The sequence below is a fragment of the Anoplopoma fimbria genome, chromosome 19 (genome assembly GCF_027596085.1).
Source record: "Anoplopoma fimbria isolate UVic2021 breed Golden Eagle Sablefish chromosome 19, Afim_UVic_2022, whole genome shotgun sequence".
In the NCBI taxonomy this organism is placed as follows: Eukaryota; Metazoa; Chordata; class Actinopteri; order Perciformes; family Anoplopomatidae; genus Anoplopoma; species Anoplopoma fimbria.
Genome location: NC_072467.1, coordinates 2,568,757 through 2,596,462, shown reverse-complemented (window position 1 = coordinate 2,596,462; position 27,706 = coordinate 2,568,757). Strand labels below are relative to the sequence as shown.

The 27,706-nt window shown below is 38.4% G+C and overlaps 1 protein-coding gene and 1 long non-coding RNA gene across 2 annotated transcripts; both read right to left on the bottom strand.

The window, feature by feature from the left end:
• Positions 1–212: 212 nt before the first annotated feature.
• Positions 213–18,440, bottom strand: chd2 (chromodomain helicase DNA binding protein 2). Its single transcript, XM_054619651.1, has 38 exons — positions 17,942–18,440; positions 14,211–14,445; positions 13,819–13,905; positions 13,577–13,638; positions 12,996–13,103; positions 12,471–12,647; positions 12,205–12,344; positions 11,879–12,104; positions 11,687–11,787; positions 11,541–11,582; positions 11,229–11,407; positions 10,977–11,101; positions 10,637–10,853; positions 10,458–10,547; positions 10,167–10,357; positions 9,859–10,047; positions 9,576–9,738; positions 9,289–9,441; positions 8,624–8,695; positions 7,778–7,927; positions 7,528–7,676; positions 7,350–7,446; positions 7,170–7,262; positions 6,890–7,063; positions 6,546–6,715; positions 6,411–6,452; positions 6,159–6,298; positions 5,937–6,075; positions 5,680–5,830; positions 5,287–5,409; positions 5,058–5,180; positions 4,604–4,744; positions 4,286–4,402; positions 3,999–4,177; positions 3,803–3,902; positions 3,496–3,688; positions 2,908–3,148; positions 213–2,023 (listed from the first exon to the last, which is right to left on the bottom strand). Exons 1-38 carry the CDS (start codon positions 18,001–18,003, stop codon positions 1,738–1,740), a joined length of 5,427 nt encoding a protein of 1,808 aa, XP_054475626.1. The 5' UTR covers positions 18,004–18,440; the 3' UTR covers positions 213–1,737.
• A 1,202-nt stretch (positions 18,441–19,642) lies between these two features.
• LOC129108752 (uncharacterized) lies at positions 19,643–26,094 on the bottom strand. The gene is made up of 5 exons (XR_008531930.1): positions 25,909–26,094; positions 24,457–24,521; positions 24,252–24,320; positions 21,393–21,453; positions 19,643–19,920 (listed from the first exon to the last, which is right to left on the bottom strand). It is a non-coding gene; the product is annotated as an uncharacterized LOC129108752 (long non-coding RNA).
• Between the last annotated feature and the right edge of the window lie 1,612 nt (positions 26,095–27,706).

The window sequence follows — 27,706 nt, the reverse complement described above, 5'->3', positions numbered from 1 at the left end:
TAAATAATTGATATAAGCGGAGACATTTATGAATGCAACTCTTAATCGTTAAACTAAGAGCAGAATTATGTCACTTAGAATTTAAATGAATCTTCACATAAAGCAATCCTAAAAATCTATTGCATGTCTTTGCAGAGGAAACGATGTATTAAAGTAAAGTAGATTTTCATCAAGTCAGCCGTAAGAAAATAAAAGTAGACCAGTTTCAGTGTGTAACAAAGTTTATTACATATGTCCAAACATATGTACAGCACATTTCTCATGAAGAGTGGTTTTGTCACAAATATAAATTATTCTGACTTTCTTAAAGAACATATGATACAATGAACAGTAGCTTGCTTAACGTCGAAGAAAAGTCTCGCTGGCTGTCCACTGCAACAGGGCGGCTAAGTTCCCAGGACAAAACACACATGATTTCTTTAAATTTAGGTTTTTCCCCTCAAATCATCAACACTTTTGGAAACCACGGAACCACATGATGGTTACCAGAATAAGTGGTCCCTTAACCAGTTCATTTAGAGCAATTTCCTTAAAATGAGACTGTAATACTACACCCTGCCTGTATTAGGCCCCGGTACTGTCCATGAACAATATACAGTATGATAATACACACATAAATAAGGCACAAATGGAGAAGCATTAAAAAAAACAAATGAGGGCCAGAGCAGGTTTGGCACAGGAAAAGAGTGACCAAAGGTAATAAACATAATGAAATGTCATCAGCAAATCCCTGATAACCCTTAAGCAACCTACCAGCAACGGTATTACCAAACCATAGATAAGGAAAGAAAATGTCTTACCACATAGTATTTTCAGACAAAATTGAGTTCTTACATACTGTAGGTGGAAAGATGAATTATTGAAACTACACTGAAGTACCATTCTTAGCCACCAGAATACTGAAAGGCAACAAAAATAAAGGATTGTCCCAAGTTATAGTGTTATCAGCCTTTTGCAAAAGTTGTTGCAATAAATACTGCTCACAAAGCTTCATTTTCAGTGGGCCTACGAAGGGGAAAGTGGTTACAGTGAACAAAGCAAGAGGATTGCAATGATTTATAGAGCTACACAATTACAGAAATTTTGATTATTTGTACACATGAGTTTGCTTAAAAAACATTTCAGACATCTTGTAGAGTGTTTAGAGGAAACATACTGGCTCCGTTGCTCATTCAAATTTCATAACAATTAGGCTGTGCCCATGACATCACCATTGTAACCCACCTGGTGATTCAAGTCAGTTACATGTCCAAGGTGCAGATGGTGACGAACACATGACATCATTTGCAATACTTCAAAGCTAAACACAAAAAAAAATGAATGTCCATGTCATGCTTCCTTTGGGAAAAAATCCCATACATTTACCATTCAGAAAGGCCAAAGCCTTCAGGCACTTTTAGGATTGAGATAAGTCATCAGTTCATGTATCCTAAACTCTCCTTAGAAAATAGTCCATGGGACTAAGCATCCATAAGCACTCCACTCAGTCTAACCGTGGTTGACTGATTTGAGTCAATTCATTTAAATAAAAGATGCTTGTTTCAGTTTTTGTTTTTTTTTCATCTTGAAGATGACAGACAAACAAACTTCTTCCTTCAGGGCTTCATTCACAGCCAGTGTCACTGGTGGAAAAGAGCTAAATAGTTTTGCTGGTAAAGAGGGTACATGTTGATTCCCTTTCCAACTGTAAGCTTATGATTGGCGAGTCCAGCCTCCATCAGCAGTGTTGGCATCCTTTTATGTTTTCCTGCTGTTCCAGTTAGGATCTGCTGTGGCATTCGGCTCTACGGGTCGCTCCGGTGGAGAGCGGGAGTCCTGGGGAGACTTCTGGGCCTGAGGGGAGCGAGGGTCCAGCGGCGGGGGAGGTTTGTCAGGGTGGAAGGGCCGGCTGTAGTGCTCTGCTCCAGGTGGACCTGTTGGCCGCTGCTCTGGCATCCTCCTGAAGTCCTGAAGAGGGCCTTCTCTTCCCTGGTGGTAGTTGGGACGGAAATCATCAGGACGCCTTCTTTTGGTATCTGAATGCCTGAAACATCATGAAGAGCATTTTATTTTTAAAACCAGTGGTATGACATAAGGCAGTGAAATGAATGGAACTTCCATCACGATTTTGGCTTCAAACGATTATGAAAAAACAAGATAATTAACATAATCCGATTATAACGTTTCATTCCGTTTCGCGAGACGCTCTTATTGTGTCCTGCATTATAAATCCATCGCACCCTTTTCCCGCATGTCAAGACACCTGAGTCAGGGACGGTCGCTTTTGTGGGAGGATCCCTTCGTGGGAACTCCCACTGCGCTGGGCTGCCCTCGCCAGGCGCATTTCCTCCGTGGTGGTGGACGCGAACAATTCTAGGTCTGCTTTGAAAGGCCCGAAGTGAAGGTGTAGCTTTATAGCAGATGTCACCAGGACCTCGCCCCTTAGTGTTGCCGTTCCCTCTCTCCCTTTGGGGAGGGACGGAGCTCAACTGGGCTGACTGTCCACAGTGTGGCAATGTCAGCAACCCACCCAACCAGTCTTGAAACAGAGACCCTGTCTTGTATGACTTTTCTTTGCCGTGTCATCATCATTCATATCCATACAACCAATGTGTTTGTGATACAAATTGTTTACAGGAGCACAAAGTTCTTCAAAGGTCTAGCCTCTTATTTTTGCTCTCAAAGTGCACCAGGTTTGTGCATTTAACTTTAAAAATAGTTGGCTAGGAAATGTTCTTTTTTTAAATGCATGATTTTTCCAAAGTGAAATTCGTAATTATGTTAAGTAATCAGGACTTTAAAATTAAACAAAATAATCAGGTTTTTTTGGGGTTTTTTTAATTAATGGAGCAGCCAAGTATGACACAATAGTTCCTGATATTCTGACCCCCAAACTAAACTAAAACATGTAATCAGAGTAACTCTCACCTGTCATAATAGGGTCTTTGACCCCTGTGGTCCCGGTCGTTGCTGTACTGCTCGTACGGCCTTTTACGGGGGGAGCTGTTGTTGCGGTAACTGCCCGAGCTGCGGTACGAGTCTCCGTGTGGTCGTCGATCACCATAGTGATCCTTGTAGCGATCGTAGGGATGATGTCGGTCTCCCTGCCATGACTGGTTGCTGTTACTTGGGTAATTGTATTTACGGTCCCTCTGCCAGTCCCCTCTATCTGTAATGAAACATGTAAAAAAGATGATATTAAAACAAAAAAGTTCCATTATTAATTTAATAAATAACTTTAAATAAAGGATTAGATCAATGTTTTAGGGAAAATAAATGTTTAACTAGAACATTGATACCACTCTGGTGTCTGTATGGTGAATATGAATCTAATAGCCAGCACATGGCTAGCTTAGCTTAGCATAATGACTGGAAACAGGTGGAAACAGTTAGCCTGGCTCTGTCCAATGTTAACAAAATCTGCCTGCCAGCACTTCTAATGCTCACGAATGCTCACTTTGTTGTTTTTCTTGTGTTTTCTTTGACTAAAACTAACATAATTCAATCTGCACGTACCATCGTTGCCAAAGTGTCGCTTATTAGCCGAGTTGTACGACTCTCTGTGGTGTCCGTGGGGGCCTGCCTGAGACGAGTGAGATCCAGGTTTAGAGGACGACTGAGTACCAGTGGAGTCTCTACTGGAACCACAGGGCTCGGGTCTGAAGTTTTTCGCCCTCCCTCCAGAATCGTCCTTCTTCTTCTGCTCCTTCTGGAAATGCAACAGGATACGTTCAGTGTTAAGTTTTGTAACAAAACATTATGTTTACCTCCTAACACTTGATAAATCTGAGTGTTAACGACTATAAAAATAGGAACCACTTGCCTCTTCCTCGTGTGATCTCTTCTTTTGTGCCATTTTGTAAAGCTTGTGAAGCTTCCTGGCACCAAACTCCGTGAACTTGGACACAAAAATCCAGAGGTTTCTGCCAAAAGAGGAACAAAATAATCATAAGATGAGTTAAACAGGTGAGCAACATGATTAATTACACACAAAAGGTAATAAGGTCTGATCATCTAACCTCCGCCATATTTTGACGTGTTCAGGGTCACTGTAGGCTTTAAGGCACTCTGTGATTCGGTCTCCGATCTTCAGTAGGCATGTGCGAGTGTGCTGGAGCTGCTCCTGGTCAGACAGACCCTCGTCTGGTTTATCCAGCTGCTTCAGGGCCTTTTTCACCGGCCTCATGCGCTCCTTACACTAGACACATGTACAAATTGCTGATATTATTGTAACGCATTGCTCGCAAAATTCCTTATCAAATGTCACTGGCTTAATCTTTGCACTGGAATTAAAGGAGAGACTTACCACACTGAAAGTCTCCTGGTCCAGCTCATCATCCTCCTTTCCTTCAATGGGAACGGGGTCTGACCCAGCCGTTATGTGAACTGGACCTTGAGTCTTCTTTCCTTTAACTGCTTTAGCCTGGAAAACAAAAGACATAAAGACAATTATCCTTTATCTGCCATTCATGCCGTGAATAGATTATTCACAGGATGGTGAAAGACTTTATAGCCAGGTTGACATTTCAATGCTATAATGAAGAACATTATTCCATCAACCTTATATCCATGTAAATTTGAGCAAAGCACACATGATAAGGTTCTGAATACTTTGCTGAAATACCTTTTCTTTTCTGGGCTTGGCACCCTTTTTTTCTTTGTCCCCGTCCTTCTCCTTTTTAGGTGTTCCCTGTTTTTCTTTGTTCTCTTTGTTGTCCTTTTTCTTTTGTCTTTTCTTGGCAGGGGACTTCTCTGTTCCATCGTCCTGTTCAAACGCAAGACAGCGTATGTTAAACATTATAGCAGTAGGTCATACTATGAGAGGGGACAAGGACTTATCTGGATAAACCTTATCAAGTGTAGCATTGCTCCGCTTATCTAAAAATAAAGCTGGATTACAATTCTTTGTGAAAGTGGTTACTTTGTAGTTTCCTACTTCAGAGGGCCTGATTTATAGTCTGGTGGGTAATTTATCCATTGCAATTAGGGACAAGTTTTGGCTTTGCCGGGTCTCAAAATCAAATGAAACCTCGACACAGCGGCATAACTAAGCCTTCAGACTAGCAGGTGACACTGACCTTGACCTCGCCCTCCTCGGACGGGTTGTCGGACAGACGGGGGGAGGAGATATCGTTGCCCTGCTCATCCTTGAGAATCTTGTTCTCCTTTTTCACCCGGGGCTTCCTCTTCTTCACTTTGACCTTTTGGAGGAAGAGACAGGATGAGCTGTGCGGCTTGTAGGTCAAAGGCAAAACTTCATGTGGTGAAAACAGTTTAGATTAGTTGCTCTGATTAATGGCAGCATACCTCCTCCCCTGTCTTCGCCTGGTCTGTGCTGTCTTGTTCCTTTTTCAGCAGCTTGAGAAGATACTCGGCTCTCGCCTGCAACTGCTTTGCCTGAGGCTTCTTGCTTGGATCGTCTGGGAGAATCTGTGCAAAGGGAGGTAAATGTTTAGACTCATACATGATTAAAAGAGGTGCTGACTATAGTGCAAGTGCTAATAAGACAAATTGAGAAATCTAGCTGCCTTCTAAACATTCTGACCAGAACTGGACTTATGAAATCAAAATTTTCAAAACTTTTACAATATTTAAACAAACCAGTTTAGGTCCAAAAGCACAGAAGAAAAACAAATAATCGTATATCTATATTTTCATTCATCTCCAGCTTGGTGATAAAGTTTGAAATTAGACACTTACCTTATCAGCGAGTTTAAGGTCAGGATCCGTCTTGATCAGATCCCAGTTACCAAAGCCGTGCTCATAGATACCAAGCAAGAGCTGGATGTCATCCTGCAGTTCCCAGTCTACATCAAAGTGGGCGACCTTGACTCTGCATGTCATATTGAACCTGGGGGAAACAGATTTGTCAGATTTAATCTGCAACACAAAAGGGATCTTAACTTGAGCCTAATGCAAAGTCTGTGCTGCTCCTTATCTCTGCAGTGGTATCTTACTTATTTCTTTCAGCAGGATTCAAGGGCACCACTTTGTGCAGGGGCTCAAACTCTTCCTCGTGCTGGATGATGGATTTGGCGTTGACCTGCACTCCCGAGATCTTGATGTTAATTCCTCTTCGTTTCCCAGGACCTTTAGCTGTAATAATAACATTCATATTTTTTGGGGCCTGGAAAAATGCTATGATTTCAAATAACTCCACCCAAGTAAAACAAACAAACCTTCAACTGGGTTCTCCTTAAGGTGCTCCTCGTGCTCCTGCACTGCAGTCACACAACTAGTATGGATCAGTTCACCAAGTCTCTTCAGGTCTGCTATGGATTTGTCAACCAGCTCAGAGTCTCGGGCGATGGCCTCCAACCTGGATGCCAAAAGATGCACTTGATTGAATAAGCTATGAAGATGTCTAACAAACCATGAAATCAAATGATGTAGCGGTACATTGATTATTAATACCATTCAACAAAGCTTACCTTTCGAGTGGAGATCCAAATTTCTTGTATGCCTTGATGAACCTGTTAATGATATTATCATGAATACATTTGAATTGTGTTCATGTAAGTAAACCTCGCTGCAACACAACAACGAAAAACAACTAAATACTTTACCTGCGGATCTCTGCATCATTGAAACCCTCCACGTTGTTTTTGCGGGCTCTGGGTCTGCCTCTCTTCTTTGGCTTCTTGTCGTCATCGCTATCATCAGTCTCACTTTCGGAGCCTGAGGAGCGGTTCTTCAGCTTGGAGCCCACATCGCTGTCACTATCGTTTGCCTGAGCCTGAAAGACAGAAGAACCAGAGCAACACCTTATAACCAGATTCAAATAGGCGTCTGGAAGCTCGAAAGCATCGTCAAGTTTGATTCTGAGATGCAACAGTTCACTGTATCGGCCGCTGAAATGTGTACCACATTGTTTCTTTCTCCGATAAATCTGTAAAAATCCTCCTCTTACCCTCTTGTTAGAGCTCCTGCTTCTGGGCAGCATGAAGATGTCCTCCATCTCCCGCTGCTTCTCCTCCTCCTCAACTTTTCGTCGCTGCTCTTCAGGGATGATGTCGTCCCATTCCCGTATGCTCCTATCCGCAAACTCTGGAGCGCTCTCTTCCATGCTTGAGAAATTGGCAACCTGCGGCAACATGAGGAGGAAGAAAGGGACGAATCAGATTTTGAAAAGAGAAGGATGTTTGGATACTTTACTATAATGCTTCAGTACAAAAAAAGGTGACAGGAACCTTAAACTGAGATAGAAGTTCATCCGTAGCACTTGAGCCCTGGTCGCTTTCTCTCGTTTCAGCCATCCTCAGGATCTCATCAATATCCATCTCCTACAGGAAGAAATACATTCTGCTTTAATTCCACAAATATGTTACAAGTATTTTTAGAACAAACAAGATCATTACTTGTTGTAATACCTGCGGTTCAGACTCCTCCCCTTCTGCCTCTTTGAAAAGCTCCTCTGCACCAAACTTGAGGATGGCAGTCAGTTCTTCTTTATTGAATGGGTTTGAACTGGAAGAAAAACAACAATGTTATAAACACACAGAGTTTCAGTGTCCAAAAATGAATAAAAGATGATTTCTGACATCTTACTTTGTGGTTCCTGAGTTGCTGTCAAGTACGGTTCGACCAGTGGTGTCCATTCTCTGAATGACAAGATGGTCCAGAACCATCTTCTTCTTTGCCCTCTCGATGATGTCCTCCTCCACTGTCCCTTTGGTGACCAGTCGATAAATATTCACCTACGAAAGGTAAGCATTAATGTCATTTTCTGACAAAACAACTGTATTTTCAATTCTATATCATATTTACAGTGAAAGCCATCATTTGAGCCACGGATTACCTGTTTCTTCTGGCCGATCCTGTGAGCCCTGGCTTGTGCCTGCAGGTCATTTTGAGGGTTCCAGTCAGAGTCAAAGATGACGACGGTGTCCGCTGAGGCCAAGTTTATCCCCAAACCTCCAGCTCTGGTCGACAACAGGAAGCAGAAGTCCTGGAAAATGGATGAAACTGTTAATACGGCTCTCACTGAACAATACATCACACCACACCCCGTTTGGAGATGCATAGTGAATAAAGAGAGCAAAATTATGAATTGGTAATCGTGAATTAAATGATGTTCAACCTCAGACTTTCTTACAAGTTATCATGTATATTTTATCCTTTTTACACCATTTATAAAATGCACTCTACTGCTGCTACTGCTCTCAAAGAAAGAAAGCAAAACAATTAGACTGTTTTTTGTAATATGCTAATATTCAAATAAATGTGGTGTGCATTTGAGAATAAATGTATTCCTTTCTTCAGTTAGTAACAATAAATGATTAGTATACATAATAATAATAATAATAACAACTTTATTTATATAGCACCTTTTAAAAACAAGGTTTACAAAGTGCTTCGACAGACAAGCCAGCAAAACAGTGCAATAGATAATAAAACTAATACAACTAATAAAACTAAACTAAATGAAATAACAAGTGACAAACAAATAAACAAACAAACAAACAAAATAAATAAATAAAATAATGAAATAAATAAAATCAAGTGATATTGGTAAAATATAGTAAACAAATATAAGATAAAATACCAAGACCAAATGAAACAATAAAACGACAACATCACATAAAAGCCAATCTGTAAAAATGTGTTTTAAGAAGTGATTTAAAAGAGATTACTGATTACATACCTCTGAGCCTTCTGCATTAAAATGGTCAAGTGCTTGTTTTCGTATTTCTCCCTTTATTGAACCGTCCAGCCGCTGAAGAGAAGAGAGACAAGCAGAGAGAAATTAACCTTTAAAGATTTCCTTGGCAACTAACTGTTTTAATCTTAGCGTCACTTTGCTTGACACGCCATCATATCCAGTTTATATGCTCAGATTTGTCTCATCACTCTACACCGATGTCAGAAAAAAACAACCTAAGTCCAGTGACATGCAGGAGTGTGTCTGGTCTTCAGCAGAAAATAACTTGTTGATATAAATAACACAACAGGATCTCTCGGCCTGGCGGAGTATATGCGCAACAACACTGACACCCGACCCTCGTCCCAGTCAAACCAACCCAACACAACAGCTCCCCAACACTGTAAACACCACAAACTGTTTCACTCCATAAACTGTCCGTCTAGATACCGGGGATGAGGCTGGTTATAGAAAATCTAAATGGTTGACAGGGTGACAGCACTATCTGTTTGATTTCATGGTAATATTTTAGCAAATAATAATAATTAAAAAAAGGTAGTCTTTGTTAATTTCCCAGTTATGTTCCAAAATAAAACACACCATAAAAAAAAGAATAGATGTGTAGTAAGGAATTGCAGAATGAAGCCCTGAACATGTTCAAATGGTACCTGGAATGTGTAGCGATTCTTGGCGAGGTATTCAGCCAGAATGTCCAACATCCTGACCATCTGGGAGAAGATCAGGACTCGGTTGCCTCTTTCTCGGAGTCTTGTCAGCAGCTTGTCCAGCAGCACCAGCTTCCCACTGCCCCTCACTAGAGCCTGCAGAGGTACAGAGATAGGGTGTCAGGGAAATTAAGAAGCACTGAGCCTTCATTTGGGAATAGTTTCCTTTGTAGAGTAGAGATAGCCCGAGGAGTTGCTGGGAGCTAAGGAGGGTTCATAAGGAGACATACCTGCAGGTGTTCCTTTTGTGTTTCATTGTCGACATCCTCAGGCTGTTTGATGAGGAAACTGTGGTTGCAGCACTTTTTTAGCTCCATAACTATGTTCAGGAAGCCAGAGGAGCTGCCCCGGGGGCCTTTGTAAAGAGCTCTATAATTCCTCGTTAAAATCCACCTGGAAATATTGGGGGAACAAGTGAAGTTAATGGGGAGGAGAATTGCAGCTGCTGTACAAGACGATTTTGAAAGACCGAGATAATAAAAAGGTTACAAAAAGACAGAAATGCAATCATACTTGTAGAATTGTTTCTGCTGTGCAGTCATGTCTACACGAAGAATCTGTTCCACTTTGGCAGGCAGAGATTTCTCCACGTCTTTCTTGACACGCCGCAGAAGGAAGGGCTCGAGGACTTTGTGAAGACTCTGATAACCGTTATCCGTTCCTTTCCCGTGTACTTCGTCAAAATCCTCCCAGGAATCAAACCTGTTGTGCACGACAAAGATAACAGACGTCACTCATCCCTGGCTGGGATTCAAACCGATGCTGTTTTCCTTGCTTTTTTTTTCTTCAGTATCGTATAAAACGTCTAAACCAGGACGTACTTGTCGGGCATGAGGAAGTGCAACAGTGACCAGAGCTCTTTGAGGGAGTTCTGCAGCGGAGTGCCGGTAATGAGGAGCCTGTGGTTAGACCTGAACTCCATTAATGTTTTGTACAGCAGGGAGTCATCATTCTTCAGCCTGTGAGCTTCATCAACACCCAGAAAAGCCCAGTTGATGTTCCCAAGCACCCCCTGCGGACACATGTTAGGATCTTGTAAGCCACAGATATCCGATTGTGTTCGTGCACAGACATTAATATCATCCTGAAGATGTACTGATCACTGCACCCACCTTGTCTTTGAGTAGAATTTCATAAGTGGTCAACAGTGCATTGAAGCGGATTCTTTTCGTTTGATGGTTCACCCACTCGTAATCACGGATCTACATCAAAAAAGAAGCAAAAACACAAGTTCATGTTATCAACTCTGGAGAGACCACCAGACTGTAAGACCTTTCGGGATTCAACGTACCGATTTCCTGCTCATGACATCACCGAGGTAGACCACCACGTTCATGTGCGGAGCCCAGGTCTCAAACTCCCTCTGCCAGGAGGAGAGCGTGGACAGAGGCACCACCACTATGAAGGGTCCATACAGCTGATGCTGGTTAAACAGGTACGACAGGAACGAGATGGTCTGGATGGTTTTTCCCAGCCCCATCTCATCAGCGAGGATGACGCTATTGCACCTGAAGACAGCGCATAAAAAAAGGCATGTTTAAAAAGAATAATAATAATAATGAATTTCACACATTTTTCAGATTAGGTTATCAAAACAAACAGTTATATTACAATACTCATTTACACAGTACCTGCACCAGGAGTGGGCCAACCAGTTCAACCCATCCAGCTGATAATCTCTCAATTGAAGGTTGTCATCTCCGATATACGATGGCTGTTTCTTCAGAGGAACAAACCTTGGTCTTTGCTTTAACACCTGAAATGATAGTTAGAAAAAAAAAAAAAAAAAAACTTTAACTAGGAGTAGAATAATCTAACAAATCAATTAAAAGGGAATCTATAAAACATGAAGACTGGACCTTTTTGGGTAATTTCCCTCTTACCTTGCAGTCTTTAGAGGGGACGTTTTTACTGGAGCTTCGGTTCGTGAAGCTGTCAATGCATTTCTGAAACTTCTTTCCAAGCAAAGCTCCATCCTCCCAGCTGCACTCTGAATAGGGCAAGCCCATCCACTTGCATAGATACTCTGGCTCATTGGAGGCTGGTGTCTTGTGACTATGAGCTGTTTAAAAAAAAAAAAAGCAGACAAATGATTGGAAAAAGACTAAAGTAAAAGCACAGAAATGTAAACACCGAACATTTTAAAAGTGAACAGACTGCAACAGTGACGGTGAAAAATTTGCAAATGGACTTACATGGGAAGTCAACGGTTCCTGGTGTCTTTCCTGATTTTGTTGCTGTTGATAATAAAATTCCTTTTAGTACATCTTAAGTGTAGTAAAATAAGACGATCTGCCACACTATCAGACAAAAGCAAAGCCATCAGATTATGAATTCTTACCGATGATGCGCTCCACAATCTGAAACTGCTTGTTCAAGTCAGATATGAGCTCTTGTTGGCAGTTATGAAATTCTATATCCTCAGGGGACGCCCTGTTCATCCTACAAACAAAGACGGAATAAACAGTTAAAATCCTTAAAATATGAACATCAGCAAGACATTTTTTTCTCATGTCAGGACTAATGTTTTTACCATGAATTGAGCTCATCTTGTTTCTTTTTGTAGTTGTCCAGTTTCTTTAGTCCCTTGACCTTTTGCTGCTCCAGAGAGTCCATGCTCTCCCAGGTGTTGTGGATGTAGGACCAGCCCTTCCACTTGATCAGATAGTGAGTCTCCCCTTCATCGTTCTCGGGGTCAAAGCCTTCATTCGGGTCACCCTTTTCCTGCACAGCATACCCAGTCGTGGATGCCCCGGTGGCTAGAGGAGAAAAAACCAAAACTTTTAGACGTGTCGCAAAGCGTAATTTGACGATACAGCGGTTTTTCAAAATAGCAAGAGACAAGTTATATCGCTTTACCTCCTTTTTTGGCTTTCCTGGTGTCCATGACCTTCTCAATGGTCTCACTGTCGTCATCCTGCAGCTCCTCTCCTGCTTCGCCCGTCATTTCAATCAGGTCATCAGAGTCTGTTTCAAAGTCATGTTGGTCCTCTTTATAACTGTAACACAACAGAACAGGAGAGAAACATTCGTCTCACGTCCGGAAAACTAAACAAAATGTCCCGGTTTAATAATCCAATGCACCAGGACACAGCTGATAAAACACTTTGGGCTTAGAGATGCACCTTTTGACTTTTGTTGCACCCCTTCTTCGAGTCTGCCTCTTTTGAGAGTCTTCGTCATCGTCGTCGTCATCGTCGTCGTCATCGTCATCATCTTCCTCAGCAGAGGAGTCCTGTTTCCTGGACTTCCTGCTTTTTTGAGACAGTTGCTTTTTGGAGGTTGATGATTTGGTCTGAGGTCTGTAAAACACAGTCAAACACAGAAACTCACAAACCACTGAGAGAAAAGGAACCGACCTCCTGGATCATCCTCACAGTGCTTTTGGTCTCTTTTGGCCGACTGAGAAACTACAGGCAACGGTCGGCAAAGCAACATTTCTTTACGATTTGAAAAATATTTGTATCATGATTAGAATACTTTTTCAATTTTGGATGTTGTATTTTAGACATCATTTTCAGAACATCAGGCTGCAGGGGTGTACAACTTCAAACCAAAGTAAAAGGGGAAAAACTGCTCACACATTATGGAATGATTTGGAGATGACCAGTGGGTAGCTGTCTGATGGCCAGGCCTCGCTGCACTCTTACCTTCTAGCAGGAAGTCGTCTGGATCTAACTTTTTTCTCTTCCTGCTCACTGTCTGTACTTTCGGAAGCCTCCTCCTCCTCGTCTTCATCATTTGAGTTCCAGATATTTCTTACAACAAAGAAATGCCACAAGTTCACCCTCAAGGCCCATCACTGCTATAACAACTAAATATTAATTGAATTAAATAATGGCCATAGGGTGTTCACAACAACCCAATTTGATCAGGAATAAGCCACTGATCAGACCAATCGGTTTTGATTTAAATGTAAAACCTCGACTGCCTGACTTAAACTAACTGAGCCCGTTTGGAACAAACAGATACCCATTTACAAACAACTTTAAAATGATAAGAATCACAGCATGAACACAGACTGGCAACACAACGACAAAAACAGACATGAGTTGTGCAAAACTACTGTATGGGTTGAGTGTTAAATAACAAAAATCTTGCTATAAAAGGAGTTCGGTATAAGTGTCTCAACATGGCTGAATGGAAACATTATGGTGCTGTACTATCAAATAAATTAAATAATTATAAAATAATACAAATACACAAAGGTGTTCTCAGTCTTCACACTTACTCTTTTTTCTTAGCTCGGGATGTTTTTCTCTTGGGACTTTCGCTCTCAGAGTCACTGCTTCCCTGTAAATACAGTCAGCACCGCAGAGGAGCATTTCAGTCAGAGCTTTGATTCCACATTAAATGTAACAGCACTTCTTCACAGCGTCCACTAGGTGGCACTAGTGGCTTGTTTATGTCAGTAAAAAAGAACTGTGCAGAGCCAGGCTTTGATCATATCTTTGTTTCGAAACATCTGCTTACCCCAGCTCCGACGTTTAAACGAGCCGGCTCCTGTCTACTGCGGTTTGACCTCCTGACTCCATACACATCTGGATGTTCGTCCCACATCTGTAAACAGAGAGGCGACTGCTATCAGAGGGCCACTGACTTTCTGCATCACTATATAAATAAGTCATGTCTGATTCTTATTTGTAAGAATGTACCATCAGGATGCAAATAAGTGTTACTTAATTGATTAGTCTATAAAATACTGGCTTAAAACTACAATCTTCTTGCATTTCAAACCTTTATAATTACATTAAGAGCCTAATTACCCATACAAAGTGAACTAAATCTACAATATAAGAGAACAGCAACAGCTTTATAAACAGTAAGTCGCCATAAGAAACCTTCCTACATTAAGTGACCTTTACCTTCTTCACGTCTGCCAGTCGCTCCTTCTTTCTAACTGGCTTGTCTTTCACGTCTGCTGAGGTTTGCTGTGATTTGGACTCTGACGACTCGTTCCCTGACTCTGAGTGACTCTCTGATCCTGAGGAGCTGTTTGACTCGGAGTTGTGGGATCTCCTCCTCTCACTGCCATGCTCGCTCTCTGACTGACTCCCCGACTCCGACGCAGAGCGGTTGGATTCCTCTGAGGCTGAATTGCTACAGGAACAAGAACATGTTGATTCTTTTTGGATTCGCAATGCATATGTTGACCTACATTTGACACAACTCTGTACACCAAACAACAACATGGAAAAAAATGTGAGTAGAGTTGTGGCAGCAACTTAAAAATAAAAATAAATAAAAAAGTGCACACACTCTCACTAAGACATGGAGAAATTGCAAGAGCTTGATGGCATGAGTGAGTTGTGACTGTCAGCCGAGAGGAAACAGAAACCTAACTAGGTCATGCAGCATGTTCTTTAGTCAGTTAACAGACCTTATTATCTTTAAGGCACACAAATCTACTTAGTCATTTTGGAAAAATGTTCTTTCTTCACTAAAGTAACAAGTTAAAACTGATAACACGTCATCACTTCTTTGAGTGGTGACTTAGTATTAAAATATTTCCTCTCTGCTAACCTATATTAATATAACAAAGTGAAAAATGACAACACAGTTAACACTTAAGAGCCCATCTCTTTTTGTGGATGAATCCTAAGATTTGCATATGGTTCCTGACAGTTTTAGCTTATGACTCCTTAAACTGAAGCAGTGTCTACTTGTGACCCCTCATCACAGGTTGTGGCCTTAGTTGAACATGAGTTGGGAGCATTTAACATAATTCAGATTTTTGTTCTCCTCAGATTTTAAAAGGCCTGAAAAGGAAGAAGTATTCTGATTTTCACAAGAAAAAAGAAAACAAATAAACAATTTGTGTAATAGAATCTTTTTTTTTTTAATAAAACAATCTCAATAATGTTATGACCCCTCAGATTTATCTTGGGTCTCCTACAAAACCCCCAGGTTGGTAACAACCACTGTCACAACATGTGATTTATTCAGATAAAAACTCATTGACACTGCACCTGAGGAGCTTAAAATGTTTTTGGGACCCCTTTGAAAACAAGATGGAACATATCAAGGGGTATATCCTGATGCAATTAAGTTCAAATTTAAAACTAAAGTATCAATTTTGTTAGTTATAACTACATTAGACTGTAGATGGTATTTTATATCTATACAATAATGTTATTAATGATAAAACCTCTAGCTTAAAAAGGTGACCTCTCCTGTCTGGGGCCCTCCGTGTGCAGTACCTCATCTGGACACATGGGGGAGAACTCATTAAGTTTATATCTGTAGGAATCAGTGCCTCAAGATATCTGTGGAGAGACATGGGTTTATGTAAAACTAAGAATAAAATGAGTATATATATATATGTTTATTTGTTGTTTCATCCATTGGTTTTCTTTTTGATAACAAAATATTTAATATTTGTCTTACTGTGTAAAGAACGACCACGACTTTATGCTGATTAAACAGCAGGAATAAGACAACAATAATTAATTTGTTGGAACTAATTCACAACAATCTAGCTGGTGTTAATGTAAGTATTATGACTGTTATTAAGTTTCACAGCCTGCACCTTTAACAGCCTCCATTGCCAACCTCGGAAGTGAATGCCTCCTTCCGCTTTAAGAGAGGTCAACAGTGGGCGGGACATGGACAAATCTCGAATTACTATTGGCTGGCGTGTTGCTAGGTGACACTCTAGCCTATAGGAACGCAGTGTGCAGGTTTCCGAATGTCTGAACTCTTCCTGTTCCTCCTCCATGTAGTTCTGAGCTGAGTTTAATACAGATAAGTGAGCAAGCTGGGCACACAAAGCAAGGGCCATTTTGTGACTCAGGAGAGCATGTTTATAGAGTACTTTAGCAAGATATAATGTTGCATTGAGTCAAAAAGATTTTGCTCTTTCTGCTGCTGTGCATGCCCACAGTGCTCATCTAACACTATAAAAGTTAGGCTGTCATCAGTAGCAGAGGACATAATTCACACACAGCTGAAATACTAAAATGGCTGCCACAAGATCACACAGAAAAACTACAAGTGTGATGTAACCTGCTGCAGTGTACAGTCAGTAAAATGCTGTGAGGGTGATTACCTGCATTTAGTATCCACTTCTCTGTGTCTTTATCTAAAAACACAACAGTCTATTGTGATCAGGCTGCATTATTTATTGTGAAAACATGGCAGCATTTCTAACACTAAGAATGAATGTAGGGCCATAGCATTTATGCAATGAATACAAACATTTAAAATAATATTAATAATGGCTTGCCACTTGTGCAGTTTCTGAATACCTGCAGTGTTCTGACACCATGCAAATGCACCTGTTATTAGTTTTAAAAAACATCTTTATTGATGAAAATAGAGGTGTTTCCACTCGTTTTGATATTTGAAGATTGAGATACCTGAGGATAACGAATACACACTTGCAAATTGTAACTATCTTTCTTAAAAGAAAAGCAGACAATACTGTGAAAAAAAAATATAAGTGTCAAGACTCTTGGGCATAGGCACTTAAATATAATCCACTTGACAAGTAATACAGATAAAACCAGGTTTAAATTGAACAGAACATTGTTATTCTGTAACATTCACAAGCATCAAACAGGTTCAAGACAGATGCTTCAACTAACACCATGAATATCCATATTGCAAATATTAATACAACAAGTGCCTTTTAAACTTATATCTGATACTAAAAAGTAACAGTAACTGTATGTGTTAGGGGCCATCAATGAATAAAATATCTTGCTTGACAAGTAAAAGTAATATTTCAATATTCTTATAATAATAAACATTTGAGTTAAGAGAAATATTTGAACCTAAAATTGTCCTGCAACAAGGCCCCAAAAGTGAAAAACAAAAGTAAAAACAACTTCCTCCTGAAAACATGTTACATAAGCATGTGAACATTGACATACTGTCATAATACAGAGAGAGTAAAGCAGTTTTAAGCTTTGATTTCCATCTAAAATCAAGGGAAAATTTGATAAAAAGGCATTAAAATATTTGAGATGAAGGGCTTGAATGAGCAGAAGTCAGTTAGTATAAGCTTACTTGGCTTTCTTAAAACTCTCTAATTTGTTCAAAACTTTAACTACAGGTCCAGATAAAAGCTTACAGATTGTTTTAAAACTATATTGAAGCAACATGCAACCTGATTTAAGGCCAAAGTAATGACAATATGTTATATAAAAAAACATCTTAAATACTGGATATACTGACTATAGTAACATCAAAGCAAAACATTTTGAAATAAATTAAAAACCATGCAACAACGTTGATAAAAATGGTGCAATGCAGTACCAACTAGTTAGACAAGGTCATTACATTATGGCGAAAGCACATGAAACATCCGTGTTAAATCATTAGCATCATAATAAAAGGACAAATGAGTTTACCTGTGGTCTAACACATAACATCTTGTGTGCAATGATGTCTAAACACAGGCCTGAAACCTCGGTATTGAGTGTAAGAAATGGTAAAATCAGGGTGTGGCTATTAAACAAAAGCAAGGTCATTCATTACAGTGGTTCACTTCTTCAAATGTCTCAAATGTACACATGGATGATCAACCATGCTTGACAAGGTAAACAATCACACCAGATATGAAAAAGGGTAGAAAGTGTGTAAAGGGTCGTACCTTGATGCATTGCTTTGAGTCGATCCTTCATCCTCTTGTTTTCTACTTTTATTCTTCATCATGGTAATATCCTGAAAACCTTTTGTTTGTTCTGGTATTTACTGTTCAAAAAAAGTTAGAGCAAAGCATGAACTATCATAAAAGTCCCACAAAGATAAGCCTTTGCTCCAGTGACAGTATTGAGAAAAAAAGAAAAAGAAAAAAAGAACAGGCGCTGCGACACGAGTTAAGAAAATATCATTAAATCTAAAAGATTTAAGTATTATTATTTACATCCCTAATTTAAAAAAAAAAAAATCAGCTTAGCAGTATGATAAGGGCTGTAATATGTTTAATATCCAACGTGTGTCCTTCAATATAGCACACGGATCAAGACGCATGCAATTAATTCTAACTGCGTCATCACATGAAGGGTTAGAAAAACATTTAAATGATGAGAAAATCAAGTTAATTATAATCTACACAATGTAAACAGACCCGATTCAATGTGAAGATGAACTAGAAATGAACTATTAAGATTCAGGTTCGGGCTTTTCTTTTTTTTTTTTTTTTTTTTTTTTTTTTTTATCCCGACTAGAGTTTAAAAAAAAAAAAAAAAAAGCAAGCTGTAGATTATAATAACTTAATAATAATAATAATAATAAACTGGAATAATTGGTTTGGGTTTGAAGCTTTGAGGGCCTGTGCAGTGAAGTCTGCTGTCAGACGCGGAGACGAGCGGCTCAGTGGAAGCGGAGGCGCGCCATGGCTGCGTGGAAAACAACGACGAGCGCTCCTTCGGCTCAAGATTTGCTCCAAAACGGACCCAAAAAACCCCGCAAAACGCCCAAATACCATAAAGAACCGACCGTGTAGTCAGAGCAGTTCACTTTTGATCAGAATCAAGCGGTGTGCGTCGAAAAAACGAAGCGGTCTGACGGAAAAAAAAGCCCCATGGCACCCTTCCCAAGGCTCAGCCGCCATCTAGAGCTCCTTCCTAGCTCTGAAAGCTTTGCCTTTGATTGACGTTATTTCCATTTACCCCACACTCAGGTGATGTTTAGGTCCCACCCCTTTTATTATGCTTTAAATGTGCTTTTATATAAAAATTGTAATTAATTTAAAGCCTCAGACTTGAGTTGGAGACCTTTAGTTTCCAGCTTCATGAAATGGTACAAATACTGATAGGCTTTTAAAGAATATATATTTTGTTGCACCAATTGCATCACTTCCTGCTCAGACAGGAAGAAGGACAACCAGGAGCCATTTTAGAGAGCCTTTGGAAACCATTTCTGTTCTGACCAAATCCTTTGTCACTACTTAGTAAATTCCCATGTGTGTAATTCATGTGTTTTAATGAATTACATGAATACTTTCCAATGGGACCAATTGGACTCTTTTTCAAGCACTTTCCCTTAATCTCACATATCGAGTGATAATATTTCTTCGTAGAACACTCGAATAAGATAGCATTACTTTAGGAGCTTCGTCAACCCTGTATGAAGCTTACAGGAAACACTTGTGCTAATTTATGAATTAGCGGACATTGATGAGTAGTGAGACAAAGCCAGTGCTAACCAAATAAATTTGTCGTAAAGATTAGCTGAAATATTAAAACCGACAGCCGAGCTAAAAGACTTCCCAAGTATCAAAATATTACGCCCAATGTCGTATTGTGAATTTCTGGATAATTGGTTATTGAAACAAAGCCAGGAAAAAAAATATGAGGACATACACTTTATTTAAAACAACATTTGAAAATCAAATGTACAAAGGCTGATTTCGTGTTTCCAAAATATTTTTGTGATTTTCAAGTTCGCTATACAGCCAGCAACAGCGTTCCATTGTCCATGTTGTCGTAAAAAAAATAAAATCCAAATGTCAAAGTCCAGTCAAAAAAGGTTTCATCTTGTCAAATTTTGGCTAACTGCCAAATAACTTTTCCATCTTCACGTTAAACAACGCGGTCTTCGCTTCAGCAATATCCAGTTGAGTGCCGTCTTGATAGGATAAAAACAAGAAGGAAAAGTTGTAAGCCCACAGCACAACTTGAACGAGGAATGATTCACTGTCCAGCAGTTAAACAAGGATTGCTAAACACGACTAATATTAAGTGTATAAACATTCAAGGCTAGCTTTCAGATGCGTTAGCTAGCATTGCAAAAGTGAACGTGTCATTCTGAAATATGAGTTTGAACAACCAGTTATATCCTTCAAATGTAAATTGCGATTAAAAGTCGTCACATCGTCAGCATATAAAATGTTATCTACAGGTTGTTGGGCGTTTGTAATCCCGTGTCAAAACGTATTTATTTAGGATCAAAGTTGTTGAAATATTACTTGCCAAACGTTGATGTATTAAGTTCCATAAGACATTCTAAACCACTTTATATGCATCACGTGTTTTTAATAAAAAACATTTGGCAGGATGTTGCACATAGGAATTCTTAGTGTGAAGTTGTGCAGTGAGAAATGCAGCAAGGCATAATGGTAATGTAAGAACTGTCAAATTGTTGTAAGGCTCTGAATTGACAGTTTGGTGGATTCGAAGAAATCAGCAAAATGAAGTCCGTGTCAAGTAACTGCGACAACAATTTGCAAATAAATTCAACTGAAAGATAAATCAACTGACCACCAGGGGTGTGCAGAGTCTACATTTAGCCTTATTCACAATAAGCGTTTTGCATAAATCCTATTAACGCACCGACAGTAATGTTCAAATAAATTACGATCAAAACACTGGCCTGTAAGGAAACAATACTGTATGCAAATCAAAATCCGTAGCCTTAGTTGACTAAATGTGTACCGAATTCAAAGCAAATTCATGAATGAAAAACAAATGGAAAACATTATAGCATTCAATAATTATTAAAGCAGCCCTTCAAAACGACAGCAATTTCACACATCAACTGCTCAAAATCTGAAAAAGAAAGTCCCTTGTAGCTCTATAGGTGTTGAAATAAGGGAGTAAAACAAAGTTGTTACATGGCATCGGCCATTTTTAATCCGGTTTTCAACTTTAAGGCCAATAACCTTTAGCAGAAATGGATGATATAGGAAATCTTGGAGAAAGGTGTGCTTTTCTGTAAAGTACCAACAGGAGGCAACGCAGCCAATGTCCACATGAAGCCACAGTAAAAATAGCTTACGTTATTATTAATAATGGAAGTAGCCCCTTAATGAAAGTTGTTGCGCGTTACATCATAAAGTTACATTTACAAACTTACTTACTTTGTTTATGCACTGTAGCTGCTAACATCTAGTTATTTTGCTAGCATTCAAAACTAAAAGTGAATAGTGGCAATATACTTTCCAGATAGATGTAGGTTAAGGTCTGCTTAAACATTTTTTGAGTTATACTCAACCTAGCTGAATGGGATATAGGTAACATATCCCTGGAAAGCCTCATTTTCTATTCATTATATTAATGAGCTCAGTTAATAAATACTTAATTCAAACATGTTAAACTTACAGAGCTGTCTTCTTTTTCTTCAATTTTTGAAATATCTTCACACCATGTCTTCCCGTCTCCGCTGTGGAAAGATGAGGAACAATGAATGACCATCACACATCACAACACAGATATAGCCAATAACTGGACCACTCAACGTGATTGGCGTTTGGGCATACAATCATTTGAATGTGAGGAATGAGTTTATCTCAGAGAATAAGTGATGTTCTATACGGCCAATGTTTTTGCCGGAAATTGATATTAAAACAAGCCATTGTTGTTTTTTAACAGAAGCCTAAAATTGCATGCATCTGTTCACATTTGACTATTAAAAGCTTCAATACGGCAAACTTCCAGATCACGGTTACCAAAAAGACTGTAAGACTGCTGTTGTGCTGATTAAATCAACATTATGAGGTTCAAAACATCTAATAGGGAGTCTAATGTATGGGAGGCCAAATTCAGCAATTAATAGTATTACTTTTATTGATTCACAAATGAAAACTTTAATATGTCTTATTACAATAATAATTACAACTTATCCTTTACTCTTTTAAGGGGATTTGTAACAAACTATCTACAGACGCCGCTCTTTTCTCACAACAGAAAAAGCAATGCCTGTACGACTTTGTCAGTGAAACACCCTGCATTTATAGCAAAGGCTCATGCAGACGTGAACCTAAGGTGTCACTTAGTGGGGTTGGTAGTTTATTCACTCTTGGGAAACTCATTTCAGAGTGATCAAAGGGTTAGAAAATGCAACCTTTTTTTTTTTTTTCATTATTCTCAAATCTACCAGATTCATTTTCTAAAATAAAGAAAATCATATTGCTAACTGTAAGGTTTACTTTTATGTTCTTTTGGGGATTTTCTAGCCATAGGCTTTCTGTTGCAAGGACTCCTGACAGTTTCTACAGCTACTTCTAAAACTTTGGAATAAGAAAATGTAAAGAAAAAGTATATTTGAAGAGGGTAGCCAAATAATTTGCTCTCCAGACTCAGAGCAACTTTGTATAAAATTGTTTTTGTTAGAAAATGTGCATAGATTTTTTTTTTTAATCAATCTTTAGACAATTTTAGATTTAATGGATTGTTAATCAGTGTAAATGTTTTGCTAGACATACTGATCAGAGCATGTAGATGTTTAATGATGATGATGATTATTATTGTTGTTCCAGAGATTTCACAGTGATGCAATTCTTATCACAATAAATTGTTGTTGTTGTTTTATGCGGTAAGTTACCAGTACCAGTGTTTTGGTACACTGTGTAAATCCCAAAAAATAAGTTTAATGAAATCTTAAGTAAAGAGGTAAAACTAAAACACCAAAGTATGGTTTACATTTTGTACTACCTTGTCATTTGCAAGTGCCTTCATCATTTCAAGTGTTGATTGTAAAAAGAAATGTAAATTCTCACTTCTCATGTTTTAAAATTGCTTTTCTTATTCACTATAAGTTACAAGTGTTTTTGCAATGCTGTTCTTTTGGAAGGAAATATCATCGCAGCTGCTAATAAGGGACGACATGATGTTCTGGTTTTCATTTGGTTGAAATTAAAGGGGTTGTCTGAGAATGGTGTCCAGGTGTCAAAACAAAAATCAGTGGCATGAGGAAATAATGAACAACACAGATATATGCACCCCATGTCCCCTAATGTTGAGCGCATGTTAGACAAATGGATGTTAATATAACTAATGTGGCATTTGTCATGATGCTCACTGTAGGTCAAAATTCAAATTGACTGTTTAAAGTGTTACTGTGCCGCCAAATTAGCAAATAGTTCTTCTACCATTGCTTTGGCAAAGAGCCACCAATTTGCTAGCTTACCAGATGTAACCAAAAAAATTCAAATTTGGAATGTTTGCACCGGTTGTCAAACTATTGACCGATACGGCACTATGAGCGATGTTTAGCGTTATCCACCCAGGCTGACTAACACTAGGTGTCTTAGTACAACTCTTTAATTTAAGAAAACTCTAAAATTGATGAATGATTCTGGACCAAAACCCATCATTCCCAAAGGCTTGCGCTACGCCTCAGCGGCTTTTAGCTGCCCTGAGCTACGCATTGGCCCAGCACGGAAACGCTTTGCAATTGATTGACCTTTGAATGCAGAAACCGCGTCCTGTTTGAAAATGTATGCGTTTTAATTATGATTGATATGAGTGCAATGCGATGATCGTCAGATGTTTGGCTTTTTTTTCCTTTCATGGGACGGAATGACAAAAGAATAATCATAAAGATTTTAAGCGCTTCACGTGTTAGCTAGCTAAATAGCCGAACGACCATCATTAACATTGTACAAATCTGAATGTTATTCTTAAATAAATGAATGTTTATTACAATTAAATACACAAAGGAATCAGTCTTTACACTGAAGACAACATGTCGGAGCATCTTATGATTTTTATCGTGTTTCAGCAGTGCGCTGAACTGTCAAACTTTTTTAACGATATGTCAAAACTCAGAATTGTCAAAGTACTCTACAATTTATTAGATTAATTTACATAATTATTTTAAACTAACTACAAAATGTCTCCCACGGTAAGGTTTGTGATCATTTACAAATGTATTAATATGTGAATACTTGCCGCATTATACACTAGGGGGCAGAACTGTCCTGCCTTCAGACATAACTGTGATTACCTTTGATGATGATAAACAAAATAGCACTTAATGTTAAGCTGTATAATCTTTATCTCAATAATGACATACACGTAGAAGTGAAAATAAACACTTTTCACTCTGCTGTTTATTTGGTTGTGTACGCGTTAAGTAAAAAAAAAAAACGTCAATTTGATTAGACAAATTTGAAGAACTCAATGCACAGATAACATGCATTTTTTTTAAAGTTCATCTATTTTACAAATTATACTTACAAATCCCTGTTGCGGAGCGAATCCCCAGTATCCGTCAATTCACGGTTCCATGGTGGTTAAATGTCAACCCTTTAGAAAGAAGGAAAAAAACGGTTCAGAGACAAAATGTGACAACAGCACACCCTACTGGCTACATGTATGTAGCAGTAAAGACAACAAGGCTAGTTAGTCTCCTTAAAGCCTGGACCGGATAAGAATTACATACCATTTAGCGTGGATCAGATGATCTCGTTCTTCTTTGACGCATTTTGCTAAACTTCAAGGGAATCCCTGCAAAAACAAAACATAATTAGTTTAGTAGTCACAACAAACTAAGTCGCAACATGCGTCGGCATAAAATACGGCAATGAATAGGCTATTCGTTTTTAAGGTATTTTTAAGATTATTTTTGAGAATGTTTCGGGGCTCATTAACATATTAAGAAAATTCTTAATAATGCGTACCATAGGTGGTTTGGAAAATATTTCATCTTTGTGCGTCTTGATGACACGGAATGGAACTAAATTAGTCATAAACAGGAACACCCTACTCACGATAGCGTTGAGAAGACATTTTGTTATGTGCAGGGTGGTACTAATCCTTTGGATTTAGCAATATAGCTTAAGATATAACAATCTGTTATAAAAGATTGTATGCTATCTGTTTAATTATGTGTAGTATTAACCATCACATGTGGATCAATCCACAACCCTGTCCGTGAGACTGTGATATTAAGATGGATTTATTTCTTTATTTAATAATAATACAGTATTTTGAGTTTCCTCAAATTTAAATACTAATTGAAGTGAGGCTTTCTAACATAAAAGTATTTCTTTACATGTCTTGCAGGTGTAATGTAAATGGGAAACAAAATGAATGCACATATTTAAATTATTCTCCATTCTGTGTTAAAGGGTTAAAAGCCAACACCCTATTTTGTATTTCGAAGTATATCTAAGCTTTAATCACATAGAGAACCTTTATTTGGCAAACAAAGCACGTATAGTTTATGTATTGAGTATTTAATGGACAAATTGTTGACAATAGTCATATTTTGAGCATTTTGACTACTTGTTACAATTTAATTTAATCTATTTTAAATTATTTACTATTAAGCATCTTCCACCTCCTTAAACCTGGTTAGAAACTACACCTACACACTCTGTGGTGAAATACTGGGGGAAAATTATACATTTTCTTTACATTTTATGGATTTACAATTCGAGGAAAAACCTCAAATAACTAATAAACTGAAAAGAAAGCAAAAAAAAAGCTTCATCTTGTAGTGTTGAAGGCAAGGAGTCTCAATACAGCATTGAAAAGCCCAAAATATTGGTTGTTATAGATGTTTTTGTCGAGTAAATTCACACAAGGGCATTTGCCCTTTCAAGGACAAAGCACATTTTTAATGCGTAGGTTGAAATAAGTCCTAACAAGTGGAGAACAAATGAGCTGGTGAAAATACCAACTAAGTTCACTTGAAACAGGGATAGCAAACATGCAATTCCCATAAACTAAAACACATTTAAATGCATTTTACAGCCCCTGAGCAGTTTTCTGTGTTGTTGGCTGACAACACATCATGGCCATTTTTTTTTTACAACACTCCATCCACCATATTGCTGCTCACTCTGGTCCTATTTTACAGCCACAAATGTCAGATTTCTATAGTTCTTACCCATTTCCTCAATGCCGTGTCTACCTGCCGTCTTCTCCCCGGTGTAGCGTCGCATTTTCGGGCTGTTTTTGGTGGTTTTGGTGGGTCTTTTGGACGCATCTTTCCGCCCTTCCTGCTCTCTGTCCTCGCAGCTTCGCTCCTCTGTGGTGTGTGTCCTCCTCTCTCCCTCCGCCTGAGCTCATATCCTTCACGGCTCTGCCCACTTTGCTCTCAACGTAAGCCAAGCTCCACTTCCTCTCCAGCCCCAATCCAGCTCACCAGAGCAGCCTCCTGAAGCTGGAAAACACCTCCCAAACTCTTTCTTGCAGTTTATGTAAAAGTAGCCCGAAACTATAACAAATATTTTTAAACGTTTCTAGCAATCTAGTATTTTTTTGTACTTTTGTTATGGAGGAATTATTATTATATTTCTTTATTGATCCCCATGGGGGGAATGCAAGTGTTGCAGCAGCTCAACTACACAGACACAGACAATAAATACACATACTATACAACTACACAGACACAGACAATAAATACACATATTATACTATACAACTACACAGACAATAAATACACATACTATACAACTACACAGACAATAAATACACATACTATACAACTACACAGACAATAAATACACATACTATACAACTACACAGACAATAAATACACATACTATACAACTACACAGACAATAAATACACATACTATACAACTACACAGACACAGACAATAAATACACATACTATACAACTACACAGACAATAAATACACATACTATACAACTACACAGACAATAAATACACATACTATACAACTACACAGACAATAAATACACATACTATACAACTACACAGACAATAAATACACATACTATACAACTACACAGACAATAAATACACATACTATACAACTACACAGACAATAAATACACATATTATACTATACAACTACACAGACAATAAATACACATACTATACTATACAACTACACAGACAATAAATACACATACTATACTATACAACTACACAGACAATAAATACATATACTATACAACTACACAGACAATAAATACACATACTATACTACACAGACAATAAATACAATACTATAAATACAATACTATACAACTACAGACAATAAATACACATACTATACAACTACACAGACAATAAATACACATACTATACAACTACACAGACAATAAATACACATACTATACAACTACACAGACAATAAATACACATACTATACAACTACACAGACAATAAATACACATACTATACAACTACACAGACAATAAATACTATACATAATATACAACTACACAGACAATAAATACACATACTATACAACTACACAGACAATAAATACACATACTATACAACTACACAGACAATAAATACACATACTATACTACTATACAACTACACAGACAATAAATACACATACTATACAACTACACAGACAATAAATACACATACTATACAACTACACAGACAATAAATACACATACTATACAACTACACAGACAATAAATACAATACTATACAACTACACAGACACAGACAATAAATACACATACTATACAACTACACAGACAATAAATACACATACTATACAACTACACAGACAATAAATACACATACTATACAATACTACACTACACAGACAATAAATACACATACTATACAACTACACAGACAATAAATACAAATACTATACAACTACACAGACAATAAATACACATACTATACAACTACACAGACAATAAATACACATACTATACAACTACACAGACAATAAATACAAATAC

Excerpts from the sequence above, each read along its gene's own strand:
- chd2 (XM_054619651.1), bottom strand. The coding sequence starts at position 18,003 with ATGATGAAGAATAAAAGTAGAAAACAAGAGGATGAAGGATCGACTCAA. Across the intron at positions 4,178-4,285 it reads ACCAGGAGACTTTCAGTGTG|TGTAAGGAGCGCATGAGGCC; the intron begins GTAAGTCTCTCC and ends ACATGTGTCTAG. Across the intron at positions 3,903-3,998 it reads CACGTCAAAATATGGCGGAG|AAACCTCTGGATTTTTGTGT; the intron begins GTTAGATGATCA and ends CTCTTTTGGCAG.